Raw genomic sequence first — 16,132 nt, forward strand, 5'->3', positions numbered from 1 at the left:
TTTAGAGTATCTTATATTTGCAAGCTTTGTTTCGATATCAGCAGCATATCTGCCAGGAGGTAATATTTTAAAATTGAACTAACATTATTTTGCTGCATGTTATTCCAGGATTATTGGAGAGTGTTCTTACGATTGATGCTCGCACCGAAGCCGATTGCCGTTGTTAACTATTAAAAATCTGTGTTAAAATACTGGCACAAATGTATTTAAGTGTCCCAATTTCCCCCACCATACTAAATATAGTAGGATGGGGAAAGCGGGAGACTTAGCTCGTAATATCTAAATATATTAATAGTATTTTAAACAACTAACAACGGTCTATAAAAGTTGTGACGATAAGTTTCGAAATTCTTTGAGTGTTATTCGAACACCAAATTGGACCAGAAAATGAAATGAAAGGTGTCCCATCTTCCCCCACCCTACTATATTGGTTTAACTAAGAAATCAACGCGCCATAAATATCAATAATTACTTTTTTAAAAGCATGTGAGTTATTTACTTTATTTACACATGCGGATTTTTAATGTTTGGATGAAATAATCGTTAGAGCGGAGGCTTATAGTAGGGACGAATTTAAATGGGAAGTTTTTGTTTTCTTATTTGCTCAATTGGTAGTAAAAATATTATTTACAGAAATATATATACCCGTATCCCGCCGATTTGTTAATAGCACGGTTTGAAAATATGGATTTTAGATGCTAACTACATCCCACTTTACCCCACCGAACTATATACTTTGTTAATATGCTGACTCTGCTAAAATAACTATTTATGCGCTCAACTCTCTTGTTATATTGCAGCTTCTTCGCATTGCCCCCCTTTTGTAAGGCCGACTGAGTTTGTGACTTTCCGCCACCAATGTTTTAGTAAAAGCAATGCACTTGGTACCATTTGCATTGTTTATTGTCAACCGGGCTACACTCATTATGGTATAAGATTCTCGCAATGTATGTACGGTGGTCAGTGGAGCCCTTCACGTAGCAATGTCCCAACAGGATGCAGACGTACCGGTAAGTGCTTTGTGGTTCTTAGTTTATTTAAGTTTTAGCAATTAATTCGAGTATAATTTTTCTCGGCTGTTTAATTCTTTGCCAGGTGGTAATGAAAACCCCCCCACAATTCCTAACACTTCCCGTCGGCCTAAACTGTTAATGTTACAGAGAATTCTTTACAAATGCATGTTGCCACTTATGCACTGTTATGTTGAGTTCACATGCATCGAACATATTATTGCAAACCAAACTATAATTAATTTTAATTAGGAGAAAAGTTCTGCAAACTACAAAGGATGGGTTTTCCCTAATTGATTTAACAACCACGCATTTAACTGACACTAATTTTCACAGTTTTTATCCTTGGCGTGTTTTAACGACTGCCGTTTTGTTTAAGATATAGATAAAAGTTGTGTTAAACATTAAACACAAGATTTTGAACAGGTACTTTCACTCATTGCCCTCAATTTAGCAACCCTGTTCCATACAGCTATTCGTGCACGAATAACAACGTAATAGGTTCAGTATGTAACATTTACTGCCCTAGTGGTCAACAAATTAACAATGGTGGGATTTCCCAAACTACATGCCAGGCAAACGGACATTGGGTTTTGTCGCCTTCTTCCACATATTGTGTGCCCAGTGGTAAGATTTTTTATATGGTCACTTTTGTTATTAGGCATGAAGAAATCAATGTAACTTAGACAAGAAAGTCTTTGGTTCACACACCTTGTGCCCGCTTACAAGTTACCGACTTACTGTCTATCTAACTTTGTGGCCAATTGTTTTAATGTGCGGCTTAAGGGAAAAAAACTCATTGGTGACCCGTGACCACTGAGTTGCTCAATTTCCGTTAAGTGTCTTGCCTGAGGACACGTTCATAATAGTGGCATCGACGTGCGTCGAATCCATATCCTTTTAGCTGGAGGCAGACGTGCCACTGCTTACCACGGTGCCAGACCCTCACCCATTCACAAAATTAATAAGTGATGGCATTTTTTACAATACAAACTCTTCTTATAACGTTTTTTCAGTTCAATGCCCAGCCTTACCAACAAACGTGGTTTATTCAACATTTTGTACAAATGGTAACAACCAAGGATCTGTTTGTAACTTTCAATGCCCACCAAACCAAGATATGTTTGGAACAAATTATTCAACTTGTGGAAGAAATGGGGAATGGTATCCAGCTATCAACACTCAATGTTCAGGTACTGCTTGTTTAGAAATTTAAATTCCTCTTGGCCTTGCAAAAGTGAACGGGGCTTTCCCTTTAACGAGAATCTGATGACCCTAATCCAAAGAATTGTTTAAGTTGTCAGCCATACATTAAAAAATATAAAAATCCAAAGAACTAATTCATTAATAACTAAATATAACTCACTTTATCCTTACGTGTTGGAGAAACGACAGTTGTTATAACACAGGTGTTTCGTTATAATTTTTTAGTAATTACAGACTTTTCTACTTGATATTGATAGAAGATAGTTGTCTGATACTACCTTAAGTTAATTAAGGACATCATTTAATAATATTACCTAAAAGTTTGTTAAATTTTCAGTTCGTTGTTTACCGGGTGTGCCAGGTGGTTCGTTGTTTTGCCCCCCCTTGTGGAAACGCAAGATGTCCGGCTTTATCCAACGCTGTGTGCCAGGATAATTACTGTGGGGGTTGCAACTTTAAGTTCTTTGTTAACGGGACTGAAAAGTCACGTCAGGAATGTATTATACAAGGTAGTTATTTCTGGATCTGATTATTTTAATGGTTTAAAATTTGGTTCATATATTATAGCAACAGTGTTGTATTTATTCTAACTTCCATGTTTAAACTATAACTAAGAAAGAGAGTGTTGTGGGACGTGGGTTATATAAATTTAACAAATTAATGGAACTTATTTATCCTTGTGTGACAGGGCACCGATAGTCGTTATAACCAAGGGGGGGGGTTTTAATCACCTCGTGTCTATTTACAAGTTACCAGGTATATAACTTTGTGGGTGATATTTCTGGTAATGTGCATATTTTTTTAGACCGAAGTTGTCCTCTCGTAAGGGATCTTAGATGTCCGGACACTTGTGGAGTCGCAACATGTAATGGTCACCCACGTGCAGTGTGTAAGATGTGTGGCTGCAACCCAAGGTTCTATGATTATAATACCTTGCAACAAGTTACATGCATAGGTTGGTGTTTCGCATAAGTTTTCCAACAATATTCAATACAATGCTTCAATGTTTATGAATGAATGTAATAAATGGAATTTAGGGGTTGATTATTTTTGCACATAAGTTTTATTTTTTGATGAATTTTTATTTATTGTAAGCATGGCTGACAATATATAGGCACCTAACGTGGGTACGTAAGGTATACGAGCATGCCCTGATAAAACAGGGCACCAATGACTTGCTATGATTACCCATAATAAATGCGTAAACGATTCAACATCTCACAAAGTGGTCTTAAAATTAACATTAATAACACAGTGGTGAAAGTGCAATGATCAGTCTTTCCCAATTCAATGTTAATAATGTAACAGCTAAGGATTGATATTAATTCACTTTTGCATTTTTTTAGGGAAAAAAAACACCCAGCATAAGCTTTGCAACTTATGGGTAACTTTTCAATATTTATGTATGTTGACCACTTTTCCATGGTGGCGGGGTCTGGAATAGTGTAAACCTAAATCCAATTATCTGTATCCTGCGTATCATAAATAGTAAAGTTACATACGGTTTGTACATTGCTTGTTCCACAGTTCAATGCCCAGCCTTACCAACAAACGTGGTTTACACATCATCCTGTACAAATGGTAACAACCGAGGATCTGTTTGTAACTTTCAATGCCCATCAAACCAAGATATGTTTGGAACAAATTATTCAACTTGTGGAAGCAATGGGGAATGGTATCCAGCTATCAACACTCAATGTTCAGGTATATTAATTATTACAACAAACCATAGACATTAGAGAAGATGGCTCCCAAATATATTTGTACTTTTTAAAATATCTAAAAAAAACAAAATATGTTTTTGGGGTTGCACCACTGCTGCCATTCTCTTGGAATAGTAAAGAATCCGGTGGATGCCGATGCGGCAAATATGGACAAAAGTTCTGTTTACTCTTTACAAAGTTTGTGTATGTAACTTTGTGTCCTGTCCAGTGACACAAATGCCTCAACAATAGCAACGACGAGCCTTGAACCCATAACCTCTGGGTAACAGGCAATTAAGCTACTTCTGATGTTGAAACTGCTTTGCCTGCCTATTAATATTTATTTTGTCCAAAAATAACATGGAAATATATTTTAGTTCGTTGCCTTCCCAACCAACCCCAAGCAGCATGTTCTGAACTCCCATGCTCCCGCGCAAGATGCCCCGCCCACCCGAACGCTGTGTGCCAGGAGAATTACTGTGGGGGTTGCAACTTTAAGTTCTTTGTTAATGGAACTGAGATACATCGGCATGCTTGCTTGCCTAATGGTTTGTGTTTTAGATGAAAGTAACTTATTTATTGTTATGTAGTAGGGCAAAGAGAGTAGTGGTAACACGGGTGTTCTGTTTCATACACCTCGTGTCTGGTTACAAGTTACCACATATTTAACTTTGTGGGTAAATATTTTTTTTATTAGATTTTACTGAAAATTTTTCTTAAAGAAGCTGGGATTTTAAACACAGTATGGCAAGCTGTTGAAATTCTTACCATAACCATGGTTTCTACAGAACTTCTGTTAGTTGTAACTTTTATTATCAACACCAAGATGGAAAAGATATTATCTTTATATTTACTATTGATTGTTGTTGAAATACAATATAATATTACTTAAGTATTTATCTCTTCGAATACAAGGATGAAAATCTAATTCAATAAAACAACAAAGGGCAGGAAATTAGCAGTAGAATGACTGTCAATAAAACATCTACTAGGTAAAACTACTTAAATGAAAGTTTTAACAACATAAATATTCCTTTAGATTGCTTCGATCCAGCCCCCACTCCATACGACTCCTCACAACGTTGTTTAGATCTTTGTCTAATTTTGTGTGATGGCCATCCTAATGCTCTATGTCAGCCTTGTGGTTGTGAACGTAGGATGTATGATCATACAACGTTGCAGTTACTTAATTGCTGAGAATATGGTCCCCTCCTAATGTGGCGGTGATTTATTTTGAATAAACTTTGAGACATGCATGGTAGATGTTCCTAATTATTTCCTGAAATCAAACTATCCAGTGAAAAATATTTTCGACATAGAAATTCATGCAGCATATATATTTTTTATACATAGGCGTTTTAATATTAGGCAGCCACACTTTTGCATCTTATTATCATTTTGCTTTATGACAATGTGATAATGCAAATTGTATCGGTAAGTTCATGCAGTTGATGGGACGACTGCTATGTTCAACCGAATGTCGTTCAAACTCTTTAATCAATGAATCAACATTTCCAATAAACCTAATATAACACAATAGTTCAACTTTTCTTAACACCACATTTACAAAACGTACAAATCATCTCACCCGCTATAATATGTAAGTCAAAGATATTGTTGCTGTTTTTAGCCACATGACCAGAGCTTTACTAGTTTGAAAACGTGTTTTGCTATATGTTGAGCCTTCAGTATTCAAAACTGTAAATATTCTTAGTTTACCACCAAATCGACGTTAAATGGCATTAAAACATGTCTCGTCTTACCCCACCCTACTATTCTAATCGTAACTTGTTGGTAAATGGCTTCAACGACAATTGTTTGTTCGATATTATATCAGGAGAATTTAATTAATTTAATTGAGAACTTTTAACAGTGGAATCCCACTTCGTGCTCTGCGTAAAACGATAGGTTAACACTATAAATAAAACCAAAGTCTAAATACTGCAATCAGGGCAACGACATGAGGTTTACGTAACTTTATTATTTTAGAGTACGGATGGGTTTATTTACGCCTACATATCCTATTCATCCGGCAATCAAGGAAATATATCAATGCATATCTATATAGACGATATACAGTTCATGTGAGGATCTATTTAACAACGTTGTTTGCTTCCAACACCTTGTTTACACCATTATTGCAACAAGGCCTGCTTACTGATGTTACTAGTAGTCAACAACGATTTCTTTGAATTGAGTATTTCCTCATTTAGTGGCGAGGCAGTGCATATAGTAACTACAATGCCATTGTAATTAATTATAGACAACGATTTAAACGTAGTGAAAAAAGTTTTTCAGAAATTTATGACAATAGGTTTTGAAACTTTGAACAATGAACGAACCAATAAGTTATGAATACTACCAACCAAGTCACGGTAAGTTATATTATTATTATACGTGTTATTTGTGGGTACAATACTGTGGGGTAAGATGAGGTACTTTAGTCTCTTTTTTATCCTAATTGGTGGTAAACAAGGTCTATTTACAGAATTATGTAGGTGTAGCCCTACGAAAAGCGTTTTTAAATGTTCAAACACAGTTAATAAGTTGTAAGTTATGTGCTAACGGTATCCCATCTTACCCCACAGTACAATAGACACCCATTACGTTGCATATATTTACTGCTCGGTTGTTGAGTAGTTGCAAATGTTGCAACCATAATTATTTATGTTTTATGTTACTTTGTATAAAGCCAAAGGGGAACAATTGCAAAGTTTACGCGGAAAACGATCAACACAGAGCGTGGATCGTCCGAAATATTTAGCAAAACTGTCAACTATTATTTGATAACAATGCATTCATGGGACAAAAGTTAAACGGTTTAGAATTACTGTAGTTTCAGCATCGCATGGACACAATACTATAGCTCGCTTGTGCATAAATATTAAACTGCATTATACATGACAATATTTTCGATGCTGTCGCTGTTAGATACATAGCAAGGATAAGCATGGTGGCTGTTACAGTAAATAACGGGCTTTATGCTTTCAACTTTTTGCGGAATATTTCATTATTAGACGGGAGTTACACACTTGAGGATATTCTGCAGCTAACCAGTAAGCAATTATATAATGTATATAGTGATTATACTGTTTAATATATGGCTTAGCTATATATATATGAAGTCTATACTTGCTATAGTACCTTTAACCAAACGTAATATACTTGCTATAGTACCTTTAACCAAACGGCTATCGTTGTCCCTCCATGCACATAAATAAGTTGGATTCATTTATTCATGATATTGTAACGTATTTCTTGTAGTGTAACGTATTCGTTGTTGTAACGTATATTCGTTGTTGTAAGGTATTCTTTGTTGTGTCTGTGTGCGGTTTGAGTTGCATCTAGCGGACATCCGGGTTCTATATAGTCTGGAATCTGAATAACCTTAGTTTTCTCGGTCATTATATTTTGGACACGCTAGCGAGCGGTCCGTTGTAAACCGCTGCCTAGAATACCGACATAATAAAAGCTCTGATTGTGACAAGTTTGTTACAATATATAGGTTTTGAAATACGGTAGTTATTTACATAAAGGTAAACTCCTGTAGTATTGATATCACAACGTTAAGTGTTCCGGTTTTATATGCACGTAACATCATCTAACTTACTCCATAGTATCATATGTGTGAAGTCGCTAAACAACAAATCTTTTACTTTATCGGGGTACTGTTATTAATAAAGCGCTACGTTTTGTTATCATTTAAGAAGTATTGTGTATGCTTGATTTGATCTTTCACTACTTTACGAACAATAGTTTTAAAAACAATATTTGCATATTATAAACAACAGCATATACGCCAGTGTTGACGGGAAGCAACACTCTCAGTAAAATAATTGGAAAAGCAACCACGGAGGTTTGATGCATCCTATACTGCTTGTTTTGATTGAAGCTTTATGCGGTTCTTCCTTAATAGCGGATGTTGCTGTTGTAGTAGATTGGGGGAAGATGGGACATCTTTAACACTTAATATCCACATATCCTGATCGTGTTTTAAAAAATTAACAACGGTCTGTGGAAGTCGTGAAGATACAGTTTTATAATTCATTGAATTTCTTTGTTTACTACCAAATGTAAAGAGAAAACCAAACGAAAAGGTGTCGCATCTTTCCCCACCCTACTATATAATATATGAGTTCACTAACCAAAATACAGACTTTAATTTAACGACGATTTTACAAATATGACCGCATCTATGAAAAGCATAGGCTACGTTTTTTATACATAGCATTATGGAATAAAACGGCTGTTGTAGGTGTAGGGCCTCAAACCCATTTTTCCTATTCGTATTTTTTACAATTAACAACGCTCTTTTAGAATTTGCGGATCTACGGTTTTATAATTCTTTTAACATTCTTTGTTTACAACTGAATGAGACCAGAAATGAGAATGAAAGCGCGCCTTATATTTCCCCACGCTACTATATATTATACACGTCAATTCTTACATTAAACCAATATTTAGATATATAAAATGCCTGTTGATGTCATTTGCAACTAGTTTTGCAAGTTTGTGCTAACATTCTGTCGATTAGCTTGAGTTAATGGTACTTTTAGCTTCTCCCCCACAAAGTTACATACGTGGTAACTCGTAAGCGTATTTATATTTTCAGAAAATTTCAGTGAATACAATTTGGGAAGTCTCCCACAAAATGATGAATGCTCTGCCGTTCCTGCTGGCCCAAAGTGGTTGCCTGCACTTCAGATCTCTATCGCCCTCTGCGGGTTAATATTCAACGCCATTGCAATGTTCGTGATTATAATGCTGCAAGATTTTAAGAAAAGCATTTCTCATTGGTGGGTTTATATTTGGTAGTTGGGAATATATGTCATTATATTATTAATGGGTTTATTGTATAAATAAATATAACTGAAAACACGCATCATACCTGGGACCTCGGTAACCACCATCATCACAATAAAATCATCACAACACTTCGAAAACAACAGCAAAAATTATATCATGTAGACAACGCAGAGAAGGAAATTATGCGAAAATAAAAATAGATGTTGTTGCATCGCCACGCGAAGATAAATACGTGACATTTTTTAAGGTTTAATCCCGTCTTTTTCACCAGGTATGTTCTACAGCTAGCCATCGCTGATTCACTCTTCCTGGCCATGTTACCATTCAAAGCATCCGAATCGTTATCTGGTTCATGGAATCTTCCTCATTTCCTTTGTCATTTACAACAAGCGGTGTTTATGCTCAACTACTATGCCGGCATCTTCTTTTTAACGGTAAGGTTACGACGTTGTTAAAACAAAACATTTGTTTAAACGTACACGAAAAATCTATTTGCCTAAAACAATATGAATGAATGAGGTCACATAAGTTAACTTCGTGTGGCGGGCAACGAGAAACGTTATAACACAGAGTGTTCGGTTTCACTCTTCTCCCGTTTACATGTGACCACGTATGTAGCTCAGTAGGTGACTGTTTTTATACTGGCCAACAATTTGGACAATCCCATTATTAACCATTGGCTTAAAGAGATAGCCATTTACTGTCTTGCCTCATAACACACACGCCCACAATGGTAGCAACGACGAGCTTTTCGTATCCTTTGAGCTACGATAACTGTAAAACAAACTGATATTTGTAGGTAATGAGTTTTGACCGCTATGCTGCAATCGTGCATCCTGTGTCCGCGCCTTGGCGGAGGCTACGAACTCATGGAAATGCTGTTCTTATAACGCTTGCTGTGAGTTTTGCATTAAATATATGTTTTAATAAATATTACTGTTTATTTGTTGATTTGTAACATGCACTTTTTCTTTATAAAACTAGCAACAGTGTGTATAATTTAGATTAATTTATATAAACTTTATTAAAATACTCTATATGTTTTAGAGTGGGATTATATAGTTATTAGGTGGGTTAATATATGGTATATACAGATAACACCGATGGGAGATGGTTATATGGGCCATTCTGTATACTTTTGGCACCTGTATCTCATATTTGCTGATTGAACGCTCTTGTAGAGTCTTGATTAACCTTTATATAATTCTATAAATATTCTTTGTTTACTACCAAATTGGACGAGAACATACAATGCAAACCTCTCACCCTGCTACAGTATTATAAAAACAACCTCGCCCTTGTTGTATTACAGGTATGGGCTTTGGCTATTGCGGTTTCTATACCCCTGTTCGTTTGGTCAGATGTAAAGCATTGTAAATGTACGTACATGTTCCCACGAAGTGCTGAGGAGTTTCAACAACACCATGGCGTCAATAATTCAACAGGCAAGTGATACCTACTGGGCCATCGGGAATAATTAAGCAAAGCATTTGTTTTTAGTTAAATGAATGAAAGGTATTTGTGCTTGTGTAGCCGGGCAACGACAGTCGTTGTAACACGGGTGTTATAATTAATACACACCTCGTTCCCGCTTACCAGTTACCTCGTATGTATAACTTCGTGGGTGATTGTTGTTGTGTATGGCTGACAATTTAGACAATCCGCTATAGTTACCACTGGGTTGCAACAACTTCGTTAAGTCTCATTTCGAATGACACATACTCCCACAAAATGTGAACTATAAACCTCCGGGTTAGAGGAAGGCGCGCCAACCACTGCGTCCCTCACCTTTTAACATTATTTGCGCGCTAAATTATCCTCGCTGTGTAACTTTAATTAACAACTCCTTCGTAACCTGTGGGAGCTACCATATACGATATAAGCCTTTGTTATTGTAAACTTTGGTTGGCCTTCCACGCAAGTTTAAACAAGATGTTTAAACAAATGACAACGCTCTTTTAAAGTCGCGGGAAAATGCGGCTAAATAATTTTGTAGATATTTTTTATTTACTACCATGTTGTACATTTGTACAATTAGGTAAAATGAACGCATGTACCATGTTAACTCAACCTATTACAGTTTGTTTTATTTGTAAATTTTCTTGTTTCAGATTACGTTGATTACGAGGAGTTTATGAATGTGAGTATGAAGTTTGTGTTTTGAAAAGTAAATTTCGAGCAAACATATTCATATTCAGGTCATGAATGAAATGAGCCAAGAAACAACAGTGGAACTTCAAAAAACGGCCGAAGCGAATGTAAGTTGAAAACCTTTATTTTTTGATCATGATTTTAACGAATAACAAAGATCTCGTGGGGCTACGGTTATATGATTCGTTAAATATTCTTTTTTTAACTACAAAATAGAGCGGTAAAGGAGAATGGTCTCTATTATACATATATAATAAAAAAGAAATTTTACCGAACAAATGTTATTTGGTTTAATATGACAGCCGATGGCGTGTGCAAACGAACCTTGGGTGTCCATGAAGATTTGGGCGGGAATGCATTTCGTGTTCGCTTTTCTACTGCCTTTCATCGTCATGACTGTTTGCTACAGTTTAATTACATGGCGGGTATTCCATCCTGCCGTCAGCTCGGCTAACAGGTACAACAACGAGAAAGATGTTCTGATTTTGTTTCACATATTATTACTATAATTAGAAAAAAGTTTCTTTTTTTTTAATCTTGTTCATATGTTAAACCAATCATTACCATTTTATCGGGAATCTAATATTTAAATAAATATAGGAGGGCTGGGAGAAGAAAGAGCTCATGTGCGACACCTCGTGCCCGGTTGTTTAGCTCGTTTCAGTTCTCAACAAGATCAAATAGTTCGGGGAGCAAAAAATATCCAGGGATAACCCAGAAATCAAGAGTGACGATTATTGTGGTAAGAATATTGATCCGCGGTTCTTAATTTATCACGTTTAGGTTATTGATACTATCAAGTAATAATTTGTTATACCCTCAATCGTTGTCTACATCCGTTTCCAGACAGTATAACGGCTGTTTCGACAGATTGAAGGTCTGGACATGGCTTTAATAGTTAAGCCTGTGGAAACAGATTATAATGTCACCTGTTTGATCCTCCAGCGAAACAAATATTTTGTATTTATTTTTTTTTACTAATTTAAAATTACACTTTGAATCAAACAATAAAGTAATTGTTAATTATTTGCTAATTTTGCGGTTTTAAATCCGAAAGTCTATTCTAAAATTTATGAATTTATGTTTTGATTTCAATCAAGAGATTAAAAAATGAATGCGATAATTAAAATCTGAGATATGTGCAAAAAATAAAGGCAAAGAACAAAAACAAGACCAACTGTTTGACGCAAAAGGATCTATATGACCACCAACGTGCTCAAAGAAGCCTGTGTTATAACGACTGTGGTTTACCAGCCACGCAAGGATAAAGTAGATTACATACACACACATCTGAAGGCTCTGTTTTACGCAGGTATCTCTTGTTCTGATGTTTTTGTTATGTTGGCTACCTTACAACATCGTCCTGTTAGCCAAGTTCGCTGAGCTTCCGTATTCGGGCGAGACTTGCACCTTAATAGAAAACGTAACCATCGTGTTGGTGTATTTGAACAGCATGATCAACCCTGTGCTTTACACTTTCCTTGGTAGGTGTTCATGGTGTATTATATAGTTCTCATGGGTCAGATGAGAAACCCTTGGCGCACAATACCCAAACGCTCTATCAGCAGAGTTACGAATAACGGTTATTTAATCTGGTAATAATATTTGTTTATTACCTAATGAAACGATGAAAAACATGTCTCATCCCACCTAAGCCTATTATATCTAATGTGATGTTAACTGGCCGTTTAAATATATGGCTTAACCGTTGTTGTGAACACCGTGGCTGCATTGGTTCAAGCATCCACTTATTTACAACACAGAGTATAACCAATTTCGGTGCTATACCACTCTATAGTTGGCGTAAGTGTTACTACACTAAATTGTCATTGCTTCAACCCAATGGTCAGTAAATAGCTTTCATATAAAACACACACATGCACAAACATTCGACTACAAGTCATTAGTTAGAAACAAAAGTCTACCGGAAAAAATTAGGCCCCTATATACTTTGACTTTTTATAAAACTTCCAAATCCATATATATATACTTTTGGGTTATGTAGTAGTCGATTAACTTCCTCAAGGCATCGTATTATATTGGTATTACCATATTAAGGATCCCGGTTCTTCCGACGCTTCAGCAAGGCCCGCCTTGTATTTTGTCGCAACCGGCAGTTTGGTGGATCGGTCAATTCCTCCACCAATCGATCAAACACATTTCGACAAAGATTGGGCGAAATCAGAGCTTGGAAAACAACTTCAGCAAGAGTAAGTTGAAAGTGTTTTGTCAATGTTCTGTCCATTTGTGTTGAGTGGACGCAAAGAATCTCTTGTTATTTTTTTAAAATAAAGTTACATACGCGTAAACGGGCACGAGGTGTATGAAACGTCTATAGGGTGTAACGGTCACGCCTTTTATCCAAAACATTCTTTCTTTTTTTTTATCAACAAGCAAGTTTTAACAACTGTTGTTTTACTGTTACAACCCGTCTTTTCACCTTTGTCAACTCTCTTGTTCTTCGTTATGGTGACCGAAGAGACATAAAATAAATTTCATTCATTCATTCAAACAGAACTATTGTCGATTTCCCGCCACGCAGGGATAACTAAGTTATATTCATTACTTCATTTTTCTATAGAAAATATAAACAGTATGACAGTACATTATCTGTGCTACGATTTAACAAAACAAATTTTCTGTAAACAAGGAAAAAACATTCAACTAATGCTTTATGTTCTATCTCTATACATCAGCGTAAAGCCCTATATATAGTAATGTGGGGTAAAATGATACCGTTACCACAAAATATCCTACATTTCATAATCGTGTTTTTAACAGTTAAATACTCAAAAAACTTTTTTTAAGTAGTTAAAAACAATAGAGAATATAAAAGCAGGGTTCCATCTTACCCATATACCCTACTATGTATCTTCTTTTTTAGTTCTCAGAAACCTCCACAACACAACAACCCCCATGTTCATCTCGTATATACCAACCACACGATAACAAAGAAGAAGTGTTTGTCATGCATAGGACAAGGAGTAATGATGAACACGAGCCAGAAATCATTGTGGAAACGAAGTTGCTTTCACCATAGATGTCGCCAGAGAGATCAATGCACCAATGCAGCAGAATTTCCGTTGGCTTTCTTCAAACGATTTGACTTTTTCTTACTGAAGGGGGTTAGATGGAACATTTTCTTCATCGACTATTTTGTAGCAAACAAACAATATTTTAAGAATTGAATAACCATAACCCCGCATCTCTAAAAGATCGTTGTTAATTGTTCAAATCAGTACCATAAAAATATGGCATATTATATGCTAAAGGAGTCCATCTTATCCCACAGTATTATATACCCTGTTGAACTTTTTAATACTCGGAATGTCTTTATTTGTAAACTAATGTGTTTTTTTTTCAAATTCATTTGTATACCCAGTGGTATATATGCGTAATAAAATAAACAACACGGAAATATTTGTTCTCTAATTGTATGATCGATATGTAGCAATGCGATGTATCTCTGTTCGCCTGTTTGTTAACAAAACAAAAAAAAAATCATTATTTCCCTGTTACTGTAAAACATTTTTAGGTTTTCTATGCTACCTTATTAACTAACATAGATATCATATAAACGAAGTCCTATCCACAGAAATAAAAAAGAGTTCTTTCCCATCAAAAGATATTTATAATATGGTTGTCAAAAATGCTTATTTTTACTTGGACGCGTTCAAAGTTAATAACCAGTTACAGTTTTGTTTAAGTCGATTTGGAAATTAATTAGAGAATTTGTCAAATTCGAATGTGCAAGCGGTTTATAGGTGCCTAACTTTTGTTGGTTAATTAGGTTACTCATATTATTGTAGGCACTGGTGTCGATTATTTATTGTCTTTGTTAACTGGGGTGCACAATTTTTTTTGCAGGCATCCCAAAAGCAATTGTTTAAATGTTTTTATAAAGTTGATAGTTCGTCTTAATCGTGTTTTATTGTCTAATCTTAATAAAATATGCACGATACTGAAATAATGTTGCTGATGATCAGTACGTGATATGTTTGCGGTAATACTGCCGCTGGTGACCAGTAAAAATTTTTGTCTCAAAATGTTCCTTTGTCTCCCTGTACTAGCAATTTAATTTTTTTTAACCTTATGCAAGTCAGGCAATCTACGGTGACGAAGCATGTTTCGCACATTTTCAAAGTTAATTTTCGACACGAATCCCCGAGTTTTTTCGAAAAAAAATTATACAGCGGGATATCAGGAAGACGTTAGGAACATTTTGAATCAAAAATTTTCACTGGTCACCAGCAGCAGTATTACCATGTTTGTGTTGGTTTATTTTTAAATTGTTAACATTTAAAATTCTAATCCCATTGAATATTTGTTAAGGTGTCGTGTAAACATTTCATTACGATTGCTTGATTTAAAGATAGTGGTTCATCAAACTATAGTCGCCATTTATGTGAAATTTATTCCTGATCCTGACCACAATATTCTATCAAGAAACTAAGATCAGGTGGTGAATAACAAAGTAATGGCTCAATCACAGTGTGTTGGTAAGTTGTTGTTGTTGGATAGAATGACATTTGAATACCAAAACATGTTGGAAAAAAGTTGTTTAATATCTTTGTTGAAATTCACATAATTTAGGTGGTTGAAGTGTAAAGGTTCTTGATGAAAATCGGTCAAGTTTATTCGTAACTTTTATCCAGTGGTGCAGCTAGAGGAAAAATAAGGGGGTTACCATTAAAATTGCTTGAATACAAAATATATTTTACCAGGGGCGCAACCAGGGGGGCTGTTTTGCTGTCATGACAGCCCCCTTTTCCGCAGACACGCACGCAGCCAGAAAGTGCTAAGACGCACACACACGCGTTGCATTTAATATTACATTCCTTCGCTTAAAATTGGAATAACTTTTCGTTCAATTGTTACGTCACTTGTCCTATTGTAACGTAACTATTAATTATGACATTTCATAATATAACAATCTGGAGGAATGTGCTAACTGCCCAACCAACCACGAGATCGAAACATCGTGTATGAGCGTCACATTTTTACGCTCTGCGCCGGCGTAGGAAATAAAACAAGACGCATGTGGTAGCATACATTCCACACTTAACAAACGAAGCAATCGTTGTGAAATTATTCTCGTGAAAAGTGACGTAATAAAACTCTGGTTCTCGTGCGGTGCCAACGAACACGTTTTTTGACCTTTGTCCAAGCTCTGCCGGGGCGATACTTTGTAATAATATATTACAATTTGTGTTGGTTCCAATTTACTGATAGCGTCGCTCCTCGCATTTATATTTG

The 16,132-nt window shown here is 35.7% G+C and overlaps 3 protein-coding genes across 3 annotated transcripts in view; all 3 read left to right on the forward strand.

The window, feature by feature from the left end:
* On the forward strand, window positions 1-5,241 carry LOC100181133. The gene is made up of 9 exons (XM_002127346.2): window positions 1-59; window positions 801-1,010; window positions 1,437-1,637; window positions 2,027-2,203; window positions 2,554-2,725; window positions 3,022-3,171; window positions 3,744-3,920; window positions 4,297-4,467; window positions 4,959-5,241. Exons 3-9 carry the CDS (start codon window positions 1,557-1,559, stop codon window positions 5,114-5,116), a joined length of 1,086 nt encoding a protein of 361 aa, XP_002127382.1. The 5' UTR covers window positions 1-59; window positions 801-1,010; window positions 1,437-1,556; the 3' UTR covers window positions 5,117-5,241.
* Window positions 5,242-6,239: 998 nt separating this feature from the next.
* LOC494385 (kappa opioid receptor-like) lies at window positions 6,240-14,297 on the forward strand. Its single transcript, NM_001245048.1, is given in 12 exon segments — window positions 6,240-6,294; window positions 8,532-8,715; window positions 8,997-9,159; window positions 9,525-9,623; window positions 10,038-10,170; window positions 10,837-10,865; window positions 10,924-10,983; window positions 11,179-11,333; window positions 11,477-11,618; window positions 12,189-12,360; window positions 12,935-13,086; window positions 13,761-14,297. Coding segments are annotated over 12 exon segments (1,488 nt in total). The 5' UTR covers window positions 6,240-6,251; the 3' UTR covers window positions 13,917-14,297.
* An 870-nt stretch (window positions 14,298-15,167) lies between these two features.
* LOC100176652 (ubiquitin-conjugating enzyme E2 variant 2-like) overlaps window positions 15,168-16,132 on the forward strand; it is a 4,262-nt gene continuing 3,297 nt past the window's right edge. Inside the window, exon 1 of the mRNA XM_009862897.3 lies at window positions 15,168-15,375. Coding sequence (XP_009861199.1) covers window positions 15,354-15,375 — 22 coding nt within the window. The 5' untranslated portion in view covers window positions 15,168-15,353. The remainder of the gene's footprint in view (window positions 15,376-16,132) is intronic.

The sequence above is a fragment of the Ciona intestinalis genome, unplaced genomic scaffold (genome assembly GCF_000224145.3).
Source record: "Ciona intestinalis unplaced genomic scaffold, KH HT000062.2, whole genome shotgun sequence".
In the NCBI taxonomy this organism is placed as follows: domain Eukaryota; kingdom Metazoa; phylum Chordata; class Ascidiacea; order Phlebobranchia; family Cionidae; genus Ciona; species Ciona intestinalis.